The sequence below is a fragment of the Neovison vison genome, chromosome 2, assembly GCF_020171115.1.
Source record: "Neovison vison isolate M4711 chromosome 2, ASM_NN_V1, whole genome shotgun sequence".
Lineage (NCBI taxonomy): Eukaryota > Metazoa > Chordata > Mammalia > Carnivora > Mustelidae > Neogale > Neogale vison.
Genome location: NC_058092.1, coordinates 164,822,601 through 164,841,477, shown reverse-complemented (window position 1 = coordinate 164,841,477; position 18,877 = coordinate 164,822,601). Strand labels below are relative to the sequence as shown.

Here is an 18,877-nt window from a genome sequence, read left to right as displayed (position 1 = left end):
TCAAGCAAGGAGCCTTGCTCAGCAGGGAGCCTGCTTCTCCCTCTGCCTGCCTGTGCTCGCTTTCTCGCTTTCCCTCTCTCTGACAAATAAATAAATAAAATCTTAAAAAAAAACTACTAAAAGTGAAATTATATAAATAATACTACTTATAATAGCATTCAAAGCAAGAAAGGCTTAGCGATAAGCCTAACAAAACAGTATATGTTATATATATAATATATACTGTTATATTATATATATACTGTTATATTAAAATGATATATCATATATACTGTTAATATTAATATATTTTTATATATTATAATATTAATATAACATTATATATATTATATATATATATTACTTAGGCAATACAAAATGCTGCCGAGAGAAAGACCGGATTAAATGGTGAGACAGATCATATTCATGGGTCAGAAAAGTTAGTATTATTAAAATGTCAACTTTCCCCAGACATACAGAATCAATAAAATCCTAAAAGCAATATTAAGGCAATCTTTGTTTTGTTTTTGGAAACTGACAAGCTCATTCTGAAATATACACAGAAATGCAAAAGATTTGAAAGGGCCAAAACAATTCTGGACAAGAGAACAAAGTTGGAGAATTTATACAGTTTCATTTAAAGACTTATTAACAAAGATATGGGAATACAGACAACACAGAGAAGCTAAACAGATCAGTGGGACAGAGTAAAGGGTCATAGGTAGAAACCACCCCCAATACACACAAAGACAAATAATCAGTTGGGGGTCTTAAAAGGTGCCAAGGTAATTTGATGGAGAAAAGACAGTCTTTTCAACAAATGGTGCTGAAAAAAAATTCAATGCTCAAATGGAATTATATAAATTTCAACCCTTAAAACACTATACATAAAAATGTATTCCAAAGAGATCATATACCTAACACAGAACTAAGGCATTTAGAAAACAAGGGGGGAAATCTCTGATACTATTGTTAAGATCTCTTAGAAAAGATTAGAACTGGTTAGCTGGACTTTTATCTAAATGAAAAACTTCTAAAAAGCCACAAACTAGGGGGTGGGGAGAAAGGCACGGAATGGGGGAAAATATTAAATTAAAAAAAAAATCCTTATAACTCAAAAATAAGCAAAACAACCTATAAAGTGGGAAAATGATTTAAATAGATGCTTCACAAAATAAGATACACAAATGGCCAATAAGTAAGTGAAAGATGCATATCATTATTTATCAGGGACATGCAAATGAAAAAGCACAAGGAAATGCCACTATGCACATTAATATGGCGACATTAAAAGTAACAATACCAAGTATTGACCAAAACATAAAATAATACATCTCTTACACACTGGTGACAGAAATATAAAATGGAACAAACACTTCAGAAAAGTCTGATACCACGTATGCTAATCCTACCATCCGAGAAACTTTACTTCTAAGTATTCAGCCAAGGGAAATAACAATAGGCCTATATTAAAATGCACATGAAGTTTATTGCAGCTATGCTCGTAATAATCAAAAACTGCAAAGGGAATGGATAAACAGAACTGCAGTACTAAACATACAATAAAATATGACTTCATCAAAAAATGAAGGTGTTACTGACAGATATTAAAACACGGACGCATCTCAAAATCAGGCTGAATGAAAGACAGAAAAGGAAGAGGACATATTGTGCATCTCCATTTATGTGAATGGTATTTAAAAAAATCAGTCTAACCTAGCTACAGAAGGCAAATCACTGGTTGCCAGCGGCCAGGAGGGAGGGAGGGGGAAGTCCCAGGAATGAGAAACCTTTCTGGGTAATGGGTGTGTCCTCTTAACTGTAGGAGTCATACATATGAGTATACTCTTATTTTTAAAACTCAAGTTGGTGACTTAAATAGGGTCTATTTAGCCATACTTCAATTACTGCCCAGAGTTGGTTTTTTAAAAATTTGGAAGCACTATTATTTTAATAACAAAGATCTCAAAATTCTGAAAATCATTAACAGGAAAAGAGACCATATCATTATGGTCATATATTAAGCTTTATTAAAGTGAATCAACTAAAGCTAAATATATCAGTATGTATAAATATCAAAACCATGCATTTCAAGACAAAAATAAGTTGCAAAACATGAGTTCCCACTGATATACTAGCAAAACAATGTTACACACACACACACAGAGAGAAATATATGTGAAATATTACTGTAAAACTAGTTAAGACCTGAGATCAATACTAACCAAATTCAGAAAAGTGCGGAAGGTGGTAGGAGTTATAGGGTATGGAATGGATTTGAGGATGGTTTGCAGATACTTCAACTATTCTTGTACTACATTACTTCCAACCTGCAGCAGACACACCAATGGTAAAGATATGCCTCATAATTAGATACATATATGAAATATTTCACTAAAACACCACCAAGTTTCTCTCCCTGGAAAGGCGGGCTATCCCTGGGTCAACAGGCCTGAATTCAATAAAGCTAAGCCATGAGGAGCTTCCTGTCAATTTCAGGTGGGACACAAAAGTCCCGGCACTCTAGGCAGTCCTCTACTTTCATTAACACACTCAATGTTACTTCTGGTTCCTGAACCCAAGAAGAAGAAGCAGACACATCCTCAACTGTCCCTGGCTGATGCAGTGTACATTCCGATTTGGCTCTAGTCCATGAGGAGAACCCCCAGAGTAGATTCCAGGATGAACCAGACCATCAAGCATTATTTGCAGAAGTATCAGCATAGGTTGGGGACAGACTAATCAAAAACCCTCTGACAGGGGAATGGAGTGACATAGGTCTCTCCAAAAGTGAAATCGGGGTCTGAGAAGAATAGTCAGTTTATCTGTTCTTTTCAAAAAGCTTCACATTCTACACTTAATGTTTTATAGATGTCTATTTTCAGTTTTATTTCTATTAAAAATTTTGAGATCAGAGATAATATAGCTAAACGAAAATTTCTGTCCATATTTCCTAAAGACATACTTCCTTCAACATAATCTTCAGATATAAGAAAGTCCAAATTTTGTTTAAGCATGCACGCTCAAAACATCTTTACGATGTCTTCTGATACCAACTATCTTGCTCAACAAAATGGCATTTCTCGATAAAGGCTGAACCACATTTGTGCATTCTTTGGGTATCTTCCCTATTATTTCCCTGACATACATTGAGTACAACTTGTGTATAAGGTCTCAAAAGTATACAAGATGTTGACACTTTTCCCCCAAGTGTGCTATGATTGATATGTAAGGCCAAATTCTGGAAGAATATTTTCACACATCTGTCTGGTTGACAGGATTATCGCCTACGTAAGTTCCTTATTTAATAAATTCTACTTCATAATAATCCCCAATATTTCCTACATGCATTAATAGGTTTCTTCTATAGTCCTTTTATTTGTCTTATTTCAACAGATTTTCAGACATTCAACAAATTCAGAGTATTTTCCACTATGAGTATTCTCTAATCATTAGTGATTCTCTAATCACTAATGATTCTGAATCATTACTTTGGAAGATGACTTAGGGTAAAAATCTGCCATTCTTTACATTCATAGGGGTCACATCCTTTGTGAATTTTCTGTGGTATTTTGAGGTATGGATCACAAGAGAAAGATTTCTCTCACTGCTGTATTTATAAATTTTCTTCCCCTGTGTGTAACCTTATATGTACTGTGATAACAGATTTCTTGGAGGTTTTCTCACTCTCAATACATTCACAGGGTTTCTCTCTTATGTGTCTTCTCTGATGTACTTTGAGGCCCGAGTTGCAACTGAAGGTTTTCCCACAATGATTACATTCATAGGGTTTCTCTCTTGTATGTGTTCTCTGATGCTTAGTGAGATCTGACTTATGATAGAAGGACTTCCCACATGCACTACACTTATAAGGTTTCTCCCTTGTGTGTATTCTCTGATGTACTGTGAGAACTGATTTCTCAGAAAAGGACTTCCCACACTGATTACATCCATAGGGCTTCTCACCTGTGTGAGTTCTCTGATGTGATCTGAGGACTGAGCTGCAAGTGAAGGTTTTCCCACACTGAGTACAGTGGTATGATTTCTCCCCTCTGTGTGTTCATTTATGTACTGTAAAGTCTGACTTATGGCAAAAGGTCTTCCCACATTTTTTACACACATAGTGTTTCTCTCCTGTTTGAGTTCTCTGGTGTACTGTCAGGTATGAATTCCTAGAGAAGAACTTCCCACATTCTTTACATTCATAGGGCTTCTCCCCTGTGTGAGTTCTCAGATGTACTCTGAGGTAGGAGTTTCTAGAGAAGAATTTCCCACACTGATTACACTCATAGGGTTTCTCGCCTGTGTGTGTTTTCTGATGTACTGTGAGGACTGAGTTACTTACGAAGGTTTTTCCATATTGATTACATTCATATGGCTTCTCCCCTGTGTGAATTCTCTGGTGTACTGTGAGATATGACTTATGGTAGAAGCTTTTTCTACATTCCTTACATTCATAGGGTTTCTCTCCTGTGTGGCCTCACTGATGTAAAGTGAGGAGAGATTTGCAAGAGAAGCATTTCCCACATTCCTTACATTCATAGGGTTTCTCTCTTGTATGTGTTTTCTGATGTTTGGTGAGTTTTGACTCTTTGCAGAATGTTTTTCCACATTCATTACATTCATAGACTTTGTCTCCTATGTGTGTTCTCTGAGTTATATTAAGAACTGACTTCTCCCAAAAAGGTTCTCCCAAGTTGTTATATTCAAATATTCTCTCTCCTGTGCCAAGAAAGTCTGATCTCCCATTGAAATTATCCACTCTTTCAATATATTCATAACCTTTCACCTCTAAATGAACTCTGTGTTCCAAGAGAGATGATTTCTCAAAAGTTGTAGCATATTCTTGAAACTCATAAAGATTTTCTGTTCTTTGTGCCATCTTACTGAGCATGAGGGTTGAATTACTACAGAATGTTTTATCAGATACATTATGTTCACAAGGACTCTGTCCTATGTAAGCTTGGTTCCATGGGATGACAACTGCCATCTCATGGAAAGCTTTCCCACATTCCTTGTATTCCTTATTGCTTTGAATAAAGCATTGCTCTATATTTTTAGTTCTCTGATATGGGATTAAATCTTCATTATGACTGAGGTATTTTCCATTTTGAATGAATTTACAAGGTTTCTTTCCCATATGAGGTTGTTCATGGTTAATCTGAAGGAATAATTGTTCCTTATTGTATTGAGGCCAATAGCCTTTTTACGTAAATAGGTTTTCTTATTAATAATTAATTCTGAAATACATTTCAAATTCATACCACAGGAGTCACACCTACACGGTATTTTTTTTTTCCAAATTATTTATTTTCAGAAAAACATTATTCATTATTTTTTTCACCACACCCAGTGCTCCATGCAAGCCGTGCCCTCTATAATACCCACCACCTGGTACCCCAACCTCCCACCCCCCCCGCCACTTCAAACCCCTCAGACTGTTTTTCAGAGTCCATAGTCTCTCATGGTTCACCTCCCCTTCCAATTTACCCAAATTCCCTACTCCTCTCTAACGCCCCTTGTCCTCCATGCTGTTTGTTATGCTCCACAAATAAGTGAAACCATATGATAATTGACTCTCTCTGCTTGACTTATTTCACTCAGCATAATCTCTTCCAGTCCCGTCCATGTTGCTACAAAAACACGGTATTTTTAATGGAAGGAACTGTGTCTGTGCTGAAATTAGAAATGTTTCCTAATACGTTACCTCTGTGCACAGTCAGTGTTTTGTTGTTGATAAATGGACCTTGCCAGAAATGTCTGTCCTGGGTTTCTTGAGTCTCTTCTGCTTGGCTATCAACTTTGCAGATTTCTAAAGATGACAAAGACCAACAAACCATAAGCCATGAATCGTATCTTACTTATGATGAAATTACACTTAAAACAAATGCCCTTCTATGTCACTGACTTAGTTTTGTGAAATAAGAGTGATCCAAACAGTCATACTGCCTCATCCGTTTGGATTAGAAAAACAAAACCTGAAAGGGTAGAAAAGGGGATTAAAAACTTAGAACACACACATCTACATTTGGCAATTTACAAATACATACTTCAAGACTTACTATGTATGTTACAAATAAATATAAAGCAAGGTGAAGAAAAGACTTTGAAGGAAAAAAAAAAGGCTCATCTAGGAAGGGGAAATGCAGAGAACCAGAAAGGCCATGAAACTTAGTAGATAAGAGTGCCCTAAAGAAATAGAGGAACAATTTGGTATCATTTAGAAGGATCAGACTTTACATAATTTTCCTCTCATACTTACATTAGTGCACCTAAATTCTCTCTAAACTTTACATGTTTCCAGTTTCATTCTCCCCCCCTTTAAAACTACTTCTGTTTTGTTATATATACATTAATTTAGTATACTGTTAATACCACATTAAATTTCTGGAAGCACTGATTTCTTTGTGCCTATGAAGAGAGTCCTGTAATGTAGTTTCTAATTTTCCTTCTATTCATGTTACTTATAAAAAATACAATGTCTACCAGGAAAAGTAAAATTAAAAAGATGAGGAAAAAGACGGAAAGACAATCAAATCCTTCCGTTGTTTTTAGTTGTGGTATATTCAAGCTTATTTGGTCAGATATCCTACCACCAAATGCTAATTTCTCCCCACTATAAACTTGCTCTGACATATTATTAGTAACAATTTTTCTTTTACACCCAGATTTCTACATTTCTTGGTTTTATATGTATTTATAACCATGGAAGACCTGACCCCAAACACTCAATGATCTATCTATTCACCCTAGGAATTCTCAGCTATACTTCACATTACCTTCTTGCTTAGTACATACAATGTAACAATGATGACGCTGTTTAAAAACCTCTTCAAAGCCCACTGTCTCCAAGCACCATTAAAGGAAACGTATTGCAGTTATAATGCTTGGGTGGAGGGGGAACGTGTCCTCAACTACATACATATTGGGTATTCAAGTGATCGCTTCACTAGTCCATAATAAATGTCTTCTTTGTAGAAATGCCAGACTACTAATTTGTCAAAAATCATTCACATTCAAGCAAGACTTTTCAACTCAGCTGGCTTACATTCCCATTTTGGACTTGCTCAGAACTTCGCTCTTTAGGAAAATGACACTGTCTCATAATAAGTCTTCACAAACATCTCCACCATTTCAAGTCCTACATATACATCAATTTAAAAAATTAATTGCATTCTATACATCTCATTCTATGTTGTGTGGTGCAAAAATAATGAATACTGTTATGCTGAAAATAAAAAATAAATTAAAAAAAAACAATCTGAGGGTTTTGAAGAGGTTCGGGGTGGGAGGTTGGGGAAACTTGGTGGTGGGTATTAGAGAGGGCATGGATTGCGTGGAGCACTGGGTGCGGTGTAAAAACAATGAATACTGATACACTTAAAAGAAATAAATTAAAATAAATATATAAATAAAAATGTAAAAAGGTGATAAAAAAAAAAGGGGGCTAATACTCCCTTGAAACATAAACATACCCTATTAACTGCCAAAATTCGAAATACTGGGTACTCTTTTTTCTTTTTCCAACTACAATCTATGGTGGGTGGCAAGTATTTATGTCTGATATCCTCTGAATACACATGAGTGATTATGAAAGTAATGGTCCTTAACAAATGGTGTGCTTTTTCAAAATAAAGTTCAAGTTTTCTACAAACCTGTAATTTTGAACAAGAACCTACAGGTTTATAACACAACAGGTCTATTTAGAAATTAATTCCTTATAGTATTTTCTGAATATAAAGGCTCTCTCACTCATGGAGAGGCACAGTTAATGAATTAAGTAATGATCGAATAGCCACTATATGTTATATAACAAAGTAAGATATGCTCTCTTTGAAGAAATTATAATCCAGAGAATAGCTTCTTCATTCAACATCCATACACTACCAGGAATCAGATTCTATAGTAGATAACGTAAACTAAAGGAACGAAGGAACATTTTAAAAGCTGTGGAAAGCTGAGCTTAAATTTGAAAATGTGCTTAAAACCAATGATAATGATATTAACAACAAGAAAAGTTAACAGGAAAACCAACCATTACCATGAACCAAGCACCGTTCCAGGTACTTTTCATGTATTAACTCACAAAAATCCCCAAGAATGTTAGGAATGAAATGTAGACTTATATGGCAGGAAAGCGCATCTGTGGGTAATCCTAAAAAGAAGGATTAGCACCAGTTCTGTGCCATACAGAGGAAACGTAGCCATATTTAAGGGTAACTGGGGCACCTGGGTGGCTCGGGTGGTTACGTGTCTGACTCCTGGATTTCAGCTCAGATTGTGATCTCAGGGTTGTGAGATCGAGCCCTGTGTAGGGCTCCACGCTTAGCACAGAGGTTTGTTTGTTTGTTTGTTTGTTTTTAAAGATTTTATGTATTTATTTGACAGAGAAAGAGAGAGGGAACACAAGCAGGGGAAGAGGGAGAGGGAGAAGGAGGCTCCCTGCTGAGCAGGGAGCCCAACTCAGGGCTCAATCCCAAGACACTGGGTCATGACCTGAGCTGAAGGCAGACGCCCAATGACTGAGTCACCCAGGCAACCCTCAGCACAGTCTGCTTGAGATACTTTCTTTCCCTCTTCTGCTGGTCCTCCCCCAACTCATGTGTGCTTGCTCTAAATAAATAAATAAAATATTTTTTTTCAAAGGGTAAAAAAGATTAAGGGTCATTAAATGAGAAAAACATAAATTTGCTATATTATGTATTGGGCAAAATACAACTCAAGATATTAACATGATAAATTAGATGCTTCGGCGGGAAAAGTCTAACTGCATTTAGGAATCAGAACAAAGAGGAAAACAGTATGCCCAACTGTTCTGGGTGGTATCAGTGCAAACTGAGAATACGAAAAGAATTTTTTTTTAACGTTTACAAAAATATAACTATAGTGATCTAACATTAATAAGAAAGGAAGACAGAAAAATAAAATGACACAAGGACACAGTTACAAGAGAAGATTCACAAGAGGTAACAAATGAAGTGGGAAAATTTATGATTTGTAAATGCTGACTGTGATATTACTTCTTCCCACACTGAAGGGGTCAGGATATCCTGTATCTTCTGTATACACACAGGTATAACACTGAATGTCAAGTGGGCAAAAGATGCTAAAAATATAAATACGCAGTTAGCAGAATAAATGAAAACCTCTTATATTAGCTATAGGAAGGTATTATTTTATTTCAAAGATCCAATTTGACAATTTGTACTTTAAGAGGTAAATGTAGTCTGTTGCTATTTATGGTGATTTCCTGAAATATATCAAGTCATCTCTCACATTTTACTTGGTACTTTATATTTGTCACAATTTTACTACCAATTCTATTGTACTTTTCTTCCTCCTTTTTGAAATAATTTCTTATCTTTTCCATTTTTTCTCCCTTGCAACTTTAGAAGTTATACACATCTGTTTCTCAGCTTTAAGGGGCTATCCATCACATCATACCATGAATATTTAACTTAAAATCTAGACTAATTCAATATCTTAGATCTCCCTTTCTGAAGAACAGAAGCATCAAACTCAATTTGATCACCTTTCACCTCATTTATATACAGTTAGTGCTTTGTGTATGCTTTTTAGCCCTACATATTAGTATCATAATTGCTTTACACACCCATTTGTTCAGATTCACCTCTGTGTTTTGTCATGACTTATCACTTGCCACTCCTCTCAAGCATTCTTTTGGGTTTCATTTTCTTTTCCTGTAGTCTGTCCATTAGAATTTAAAAATGAAATTACACAATTAAAGGTATAGCTGCTATAATTTATTTCATTACCAATGCAAATTTAATGATACTCTGAGACGAATTCTCCTGTTGACTAAACCTCAGTTAGTGTCCTCTGAGACCTGTTCTCAACTAGGCCTTGACTAGGTCTTCCAGGTCCATCCGGGCTGAGCTCTGTTTCTGCAAGAACCCTTTTAAGTCAGTCTAGTGACAGTCCCTTCACCCTTGAAATCTGATCAAGTTCCTTAAACCCTGTCCCTGATGGGTTAGTGCCCGATCTGCATTCAGCAAGAATCTCCCTACTATTGGTGTTTCTCTTAGTAATCTTCTATGCAGTGATTCCCCCCACTCTGCCTGTTGGCTGTAAGTCCCTAGCTGTCTTAGCAGTATGTGGAGTTGAGCTCGGTTTTACTGAAACTTCTCACCCCCTATTCCAACAGTTACTGAATAAAATCTGTATCTATCACCGTTAACTGGTGGCTGGCTTTATTTCTCATTGAAGCAGCATGAGCCTAGCTAACTGGTGGAAGAGAAACAGGAGTAAAGAAATAAACCCTCTGTGACACAGGCTTGGATGGGCAGCCAAAAGCTGAAAACGGAGCACATACACTGAGGAAATTCTGATATGACAGATCCAAGAACTAGGGAGCAGTATTAAATACAGCCACACATAAGGAACTGGAGTCCCAGGAAAAAATTAAGAATGAAATACATCAAACCACTTATTTAGGAAACCGAGAAGACAAAAGAAAAATAACCAGAAAACCCACCCCCCCCACCCCGCACTAAAAAAAACAAAGGTAAATCTGGAAACAACAGAGTTGAACAGCTAAAAACCAAAGACGAAAAGAAAATCTTGAAGGCAACAAGAGAAAACAGAATATTAAATACGGAAAAACAGAGATTTAAAAATCAGAGAAGGTAGTATGTAACCTAGAAGACAGTGAAGTGAATCAAGTATGAGCAGAAAAGTGTTGATCCAGATTTCCGTACCGACGGAAAACATCCTGCACAAGGAAGGCCTGTAGGCAGAAAGAGCTGCTTGCTGCCTTGTGGGGTTTGAACTAAAATATCACACAGAACGGGAGGAGGGACAGAAGCATATTATTATAACACTGCAAGCCTCTTATAAAATAGCATGACGTCATTTGAAATCAGTCTGTGACAGTCTGAAGATATCGTTTTCCACAGGGCATCCACTTAAGTGGTGAAAATATTCCCATTAAAAAATGAGAGATTTTCACATTAGTTAAAAAAGACCCAAGCATGTATTATCTATAGGAAACCCACTCTAAATATAAATAGATTAAAAGTAAGAAGATGGAAAAAGATACACCACACAGACATTACAAGAAAGCTGAAGGGACTAGTTATGTTTTTTTCTTTTTTTTGCCTCCAGGGCTTCTGACTACAAACCGTGGGTTCCCATGACTAGCCATCTCACCTCAGACCAGTCATTTACTAGAACACCTCAAAAACCCCAAAAAGCTATTTACTTATATATTGCTAATTTGGTTTATTTATTTTTTTTTTAAAGATTTATTTTATTTATTTGACAGAGATCAGAAGTTGGCGAGAGGCAGGCAGAGGGAGAGGAGGAAGCAGGCCTCCCACAGAGCAGAGAGCCCGATGCGGGGCTCGATCCCAGGACCCTGGGATCATGACCCGAGCCGAAGGCAGCGGCCCAATCCACTGAGCCACCCAGGCGCCCCAAGATTTTATTTATTTATCTGAGAGCAAGACACAGTGAGAGAGGGAAACAAGCAGTGGGATTGGGAGAGAGAGAAGCAGGCTTCCCTCCCAGCAGAGAGCCCAATGCAGAGCTAGACCATGACTTGGGCCAAAGACAGACGCTTTATGACTAAGCCACCCGGGCACCCCCTATATTACCAATGTATTCTAAAGGTTTCAAATCTGGAGCAGCCAAAGAGAACAGATATATAGGGAAGGGCTGGGGATGTGTGTGGTATGTGGAACTCCCGCACCCTCACTGGCGCACACCTCTCAAAGCTTCCTGAACTGTTGTTTAGAGGCTCCTAGAGAGGTTTCATTACCTAGGCTTGAGTGATTAAGTCACTGGCCACTGGTGATGGCCACCCCCCCACACACCTGAAGTGATCTAGCGGCCCCCAGCCACCAGTTACTCCAGTATACAAAAGACACTCTTTTCATGCCAGAGATTCCAAGGGTTTTAGGAGCTATGTGCCAGGAACCATGGGCAAAGAGCCAAAAACTTTTTTTTTCCCCCTTTGGTTATATTATAGTCTCTCTCACTACTAAAAACTGCAATGGACCCCCATTTTTTTTAAGGACATTCAAATTTGCAGCATGGCCTAGAACTTCAAGATCAAGTTTATGCTGGTGTCTCCAACTTTATTTCATGCCATTGCTCACTGTGCTTGTCGTGACAGAAACACACTCGCCATCTTGCTATTGACTGAACGGTCCAGGGTCCTCCTGACCAGGACGTTCCTGTCTCTCTCAGTAACGCTCTTCTCACAGATCTTTGCTGTCAAGACTTTTCATATAATTTAGGTCCTTTCCAGATACAATCTTGAAGAGACTAGCCCTGGCCACTTGGCTGAAACAGTCTACTTATCCCCAATACCCTCTATCACTATCATCTCATCTTCTGGTCTTTAAAGCCCTTCACAGCATTTAGCATGACCTGAAATTATAGGATTAATTTATTTGCATCCTTTCTTCCTCTGTGGTCCTTATCTCTACACCTCCCTCCTGAATGTAAGCCCAGCAAAGGGAGAGTCCTTGACTTTCTTGTTCATTGATGTATATCCTGAGCTTTTAGAAGAACATTAGTTAAATGCTGGTTAAAAGTAAAAATTTCCCAGGGCTGCCGGGTGGCTCAGAGGGTTAAAGCCTCTGCTTTCAGCTCAGGTCATAATCCCAGGGTCCTGGGATCGAACCCGCATCGAGCTCTCTGCTCAGCATGGAGCCTGCTTCCTCCTCTCTCTCTGCCTGCCTCTCTGCCTACTTGTGATCTGTCAAATAAATAAAATCTAAAAAAAAAAAAAGTACAGTCTTCCCAGATGCCTATTTTAGGAAGGCCCTGTGTATTTATATCTTGCCTCATCTGATGCTCACAAATATTGTGACAAAGGTCTTATTATCCAAATTTACAGTGAGGAAACAAAGGCTCATAGAGATTAAGTGACTCGTCTAAGCCAGTAAGTGGCTTAGCTAGGATTTGTGGGATAGCAGTAGTAATATTAAAGTAAGCTTCAGAACAAAAAAGTTCTGAAATAGAGAATCATCATCAAGGGGTCAAAGGCTCAAGAGGACATAAAGATCCTAGTATTTATAAACTTACTAATTCTTAAAATTGGTAACGCAAAAACCAATAGAACTGAAAGAAGTAACCACAAATTTATAGCTAGAGTGCAACACTGCTTCTCACTGTGTAACTGACAAAGCTCTTAAGAATTTTATCCCCAGGGGTGCCTGGGTGGCTCAGTGGGTTAAAGCCTCTGCCTTCGGCTCGGGTCGTGATCCCGGGGTCCTGGGATCGAGCCTCACGTCGGGCTCTCTGCTCAGCAGGGAGCCTGCTTCCTTCTCTCTCTCTGCCTGCCTCTCTGCCTACTTGTGATCTTTGTCAAATAAATAAAATCTTAAAAAAAAAAAAAAAGAATTTTATCCCCAACCACATTTTTCCATTAGCCCTGTGATTTTCAGTACACTATTTTATATGGAACAGTGATTCTTTTTTAGGAAAACACACATCACGTTATAAAAGAAGTCACTGTATTTGTATACCTTCTCTCCTCTCCATTTGTTTTTAGCCTCCTCTTATCTATATAGATACATACCCTTTCTGTGTTGCCTAGATTTGCAACTCGTACAATCTGTCACCTAGCTCCCACATTTGTTTTAACGTCAGTTCTTTGTGTGGGGGGGTGTCAGGGTGGCATGGTTGGCTGACTGTCTGACTCTTAGATTCAGCTCTGGTCGTGATCTCGGGGTCGGGGGTAGAGTCCCTCGTTGGGATCCATGATCAACACAGAGTGCTTGTTTCTCTCTCTCTCTCTCCCTACCATGTTCACTCTCTCTTTCTAAAACAAGTAAGACTTTAAGGAAACAAAAATAAATAAATAAAATAAAATTAGTTCTTCAGTTAAAGTCAGAGTCTACTACCAGCCTTTTTACCATGCTTCTTTGTGTCACTCCCTGGTTACCTGATACTCATTCTCTAACAGAGGCATCTAGGAACAAAGATCCTAGAGTTCTTGTCCCTTCAGAAAAGACTTGCTGTCTTTGTTGAAGAGTATCTTCTTAACTGGGTTTAATACTCTCAATGTGACACCTTGAGGATTTTGTAGAAACTGCTCTTGCTGACTCTGAGCTACAGATTTGACTATGGAAAAGTCTGAAGCTATTTGGACTTTCTCTTATATTGGCCGGTTGTCAAAATAACTGTTTTTGAAATCTAGTCCCTTTATCAGAATATATCCTAATGTTGCTAAGGACTGGCTCTTTTACACAGATTCAATCACAAATCTCTCCCCCCACAAAAAGTATTATTGAAATATTTTAAACATTTGTTCTATTTTTTTTCCTTTCTATTTTGGGGAAGGGATTCTATGTGTGGTATGTATGTGAACTCTCTTTTTATTGTAATCTTCTAATTTTATTTCGTTTTCTTCTTGCTTACATCTATCGTTTCTTTCTGAACAAATTTTTTTAAAAAAGATTTTATTTATTCATTTGAGAGAGAGAGGCACAGCGAGAGAGGGAACACAAGCAGGAGGGGTGGGAGAGGGAGAAGCAGGCCTCCCGCCAAGCAGGGAGCCCAATGAGGGGCTCGATCCCAGGACCCTGGTATCACGAACTGAGCAGAAGGCAGACACTTAATGACTGAGCCACCCGGGTGGACCCTGAACAGATTTCTGCCAGTATGTATTCATCCTTAGGGTTCTTCCAATTTGCTTTCTTTACTGTAATTCTATTTTCTGTTCCCTTTTCTCAGTTTGACACCCTGCCATGTGTTTGCTATTCCCTTATTAATATCCTTCTTAAATACTTGTATCACAGAGATAATTAATTCAATTAGTTCACCTTTTGGAAACTCATGATTTAATATTTGGTCATATAATTTACCTACTGTATGACTACTGATCAGATGACAATTCTATCACCAACTAGCTTTCTTCCCAATACTTTTCACCCCTTTTTTCTTATAATCATTTTGCATGCATTTGTGCTGGTTCCTTTTCCATTACTTGGGCTAAAAAGATGTGAGCTTTTCAAGGAAGACCACACTGCAAAAGGTTTACTTGGGAGACGGAACAGAGTCATCCCTTAGGCTAGAGGGGTAATTCATTATGAACAAGTGTTCTGCTCATGTGTTGGTCTCAGTTTACAGATCAACCAGGATGTGCCTTCCTTCCTCATTGGAGTAGCCTCCACAACAGCTTGCTCTCTTGGTCATCACAGAGCCAGCTCACTGGGGCTGGCACTGCTGCAGCTCCAAATTGAGGAAAACCGAGTGTTGCACTCATTTCACAGAAACAAGCCCAGAGGCCGAACTGGGCCCAAGAATGAAAGTGCATACTAGGAGTCTACACGGGAAACAATTCTTACCCACAGAGACAAGGTGGCTATAGTTCTCCAGCATCACATCCCTGTACAGGGTCCTCTGAGCAGGGTCCAGGTGCTGCCACTCCTCCTAGGTAAAGCCCACAGTCACATCCGCAAATGATAAGGATGCCTGAAACAGCACATTTGTGTCCAAATTTAAGTAATCACAATGGGAAGACATGGAAAAGCTGTCGAAGAACGATTACGGAGTTCACTATTCACAATTAGAAAATGTGTTCTGGCGTGCCTACCTTTTACTTGGTTGGAGGAGAAAGCATGACAGACATTCCTCACCAGTGTGATAAGTTACTGGCCTCCCATCATGTGCCTACATGCCATAAAGAACTCTCCTACCTTGAGAATCTGAAAACCAATAAAACCATGACACTGTTCTAAAGGAGCATATAATCTGACAGACACAAGCATGAAGCATCTGACTACCATGTAGCATGAAATCCTACTACAGTAAAACAGGTGCAAAGTAGAGTGAGATTACAGAGGGGAGAAAAGTTCTATTCCTGCTATTAGGGTGGGTTTCACTGATAACATAGTATCATTCAAGAACCTGGGCCAAGAGCATAACCATGCACACTTCTAAAATATGGAGTTAAGGGGCACCAGTTGGTTAATTGTTTGCCTTTGGCTCCGGTCATGATTTCAGGGTCCTGGGATCAAGCCCCATGTCAGGCACCCTGCTCAGTGGGGAGTCTGCTTCTCGCTCTCTCCCTGTGTGTGTGTGTTCTCTCTCTCTGTCAAAGGAATAAAAATCTTTTTAAAAATGTAGTTAGGGGCGCCTGGGTGGCTCAGTGGATTAAGCCGCTGCCTTCGGCTCAGGTCATGATCTCAGGGTCCTGGGATCGAGTCCCACATTGGGTTCTCTGCTCGGCGGGGAGCCTGCTTCACTTCCTCTCTCTCTTCTGCCTGCCTCTCTGTCTACTTGTGATCTTTCTCTGTCAAATAAATAAATAAAAATCTTTAAAAAAAATGTAGTTAAAGAAGTCAGTGAACACAAGGAAAGGACTGCTGGGACTATGTTCACATAAAGAGCTACAGTCGTCTTCAGGGAAAATGCTATTTAATAATTCTGAACATAACTCCTGTAGGACGGGGTGTCCAAAATGTTTGGTTACTGTTCCATCTAGAAAACGTTTTTCTTTCTTTCTTTCTTTCTTTTTTTTTTTAGGAAACCCTTTTTTATAAACAGTAAACTTACAATGTCAATTTATATATTAAATTCCATTATTGTTATTTTTCCTAAGTCACTTTTATTTTTTCAAATGAATATATTTGGCATGTAACATTGTATAACTCTGATAGGCTTATATACTGTAATGATGCCAATGTAGCTGTATTTATCACATTACATAATTACATTCCATTAATGTGTATATCCATTTCACTGCATACTAGATTTCTTCATTCTTCATTTTATGGATTACAATAAATATAGGAGATACTCAAATATTTTCTTCCCATAACTGAACTGACTGTCTTATACAGTTCATAGGTTTTATACCACCCATTTATGAAATGACCACTGTGGAAAATATAGCATGAAGAAACAGAGACATGTCATTCCCAGGTTATCAAAACAAACAGTTAATCAATGTTCATGTCATACACTAAAAATTGGTTAATAGGAAAAACAAGACTATTTTCCAGAAATGTATAAGGTATTATTGAGAAAAAACAAACAAACAAAAAAACAAACAACAAAAACAACAAAAAACAAAGAATACCTAAGTAAATGAATACACTATATTCATGGCTTGGACAATTTAATATTACAAAAAGATCTTATTTCCCACAAATTGGCCTATAAATTGAGACAATCAGAATTAAAATTTTAGCAGATAATCTTTTTTTGGAACTGATTAAGTTTACTCTCAGACTGTTTGAAGTGGCGGGGGGGTGGGAAGTTGGGGTACCAGGTGGTGGGTATTATAGAGGGCACAGCTTGCATGGAGCACTGGGTGCAGTGAAAAAATAATGAATACTGTTTTTCTGAAAATAAATAAATTGGAACAACAACAAAAAAAAGTTTACTCTCAGACTTACATAGAAACTTGAATGGCCAAGAATATCCAAAGCTACCTTGGAAAACAGGATGGATAAACTCACACTAATTATGGTAGGCAGAATCTAAGATGATGACCTCCAATGGATCCAACAACGTGACATAAACTCCTCTTAAATGGAAGAGACTTAAGTCCCTGTAATTGTGATACATTCTACGGCAAAACAGATTTTGCAAGTATAAATGGATCCTTTAATCAGTAGACTTTGGCCCAAAAGGAAGATTTACATGGGTGGGCCTGACCTAATCATGTGAGTCTTTTATTTATCTTAAATATTTTATTTATTTATTTGAGAGAGAGAGAGTGAGAGAGCATGAGCACACAAGGTCATGTGAGGAGCAGAGGGAGAAGCAGGCTCCCTGCAGTGCAAGGAGCCCAACATGGGACTTGATCTCAGGACCCCGGAATTATGACCTGAGCTGAAGGCAGACACTTAACCAACTGAGCCACCCAGGCGTCCCTCATGTGAGTCTTTTAAAGAACGTAAAACACCAGAGACCCTTCTTCTGACCTCAAAGAAGAAACAAGCTACTGTGAATCCTACGGCTGTCCAGAAATAAATTCTGCCACATATGTACAGATGGGAACCCAACCAAGCCTTAGATAAAGAGTCCCAAGCAACACCTTGGTTGCAGCATTAATGCCCAAGAAACTTAGCTAACCTACTCCTAACTCATTCTCGTCTATACATCAGGACAACTGCAAATGGACTGGTCAAGCTTAAATGTAAAAAAAAAATAATAATAAAAAGTAAGAGCTGGGACGCCTGGGTGGCTCAGTTGGTTGGGCGGCTGCTTTCGGCTCGGGTCATGATCCCGGCATCCTGGGATCGAGTCCCGCATCGGGCTCCTTGCTCAGCGGGGAGCCTGCTTCTCCCTCTGTCTCTGCCTGCCATTCTGTCTGCCTGTGCTCACTCTCTCTCCCTCTCTCTCTGAGAGATGGATAGAATCTTTAAAAAAAAAAAAAAAAAAAGTAAGAGCTATGTAAGTACTAGAAGAAAACATGGGTTAGTTCCCCCATAACTTAAGAAAGAATAAAACTTTCCTAACCATGACTAAAAATTCAGATGCACAGCTCACATAGTTCAGTCACTAGAGCATCAGACTTTTAAAAATCCAGATGCAATAAAATAAAATACTGACAGACCTGACCACATAAAATTATAAACAACCAACCAATCGAGTCCTCTACAAAATAAAAGAGAAACCAAAATCAAAAGAAAAATGACAACCCAGAATTAAGTGTCTGCAACTACATGACAAAGCAAGGGTTAGGGTCCCTATATAAAGAATTTCTATAAAGGAAAAAAACAATAACCCTCTAAATATGGGCAAGAACTGTGAAGAGAGAACTCACTGGAAGAGAAATGCAAATGGTACTAAACTTAGAAGATCAAACTTACCCTTTAAAAAGAAAAATATAAATAAAAAGTATACTGAACTATCTCCCTCCTATTGGACTGGCAGAAATCCAAAAGAATAACCACACATACTTAATTTGTTA

At 38.2% G+C, this 18,877-nt stretch overlaps 1 protein-coding gene across 17 annotated transcripts in view; it reads right to left on the bottom strand.

Moving 5' to 3' along the window:
• LOC122900658 overlaps nt 1–18,877 on the bottom strand; it is a 70,573-nt gene that overhangs the window by 42,095 nt on the left and 9,601 nt on the right. For 10 of the 17 annotated variants that reach the window (XR_006383286.1, XR_006383282.1, XR_006383283.1 and 7 more), the window contains one exon: nt 5,687–5,791. The exons of 3 other annotated variants lie outside the window; for them this stretch is intronic. Coding sequence is in view for 7 of the 14 variants with exons in the window: in XM_044239482.1 (XP_044095417.1) it covers nt 5,687–5,791 (105 nt within the window). In the remaining 7 variants the exon portion in view is untranslated. Of the gene's footprint in view, nt 1–5,686; nt 5,792–15,299; nt 15,427–18,877 lie in introns of all 17 variants that reach the window. 4 more of the 17 variants (XR_006383284.1, XR_006383285.1, XR_006383288.1 and 1 more) reach the window with 2 other exon arrangements.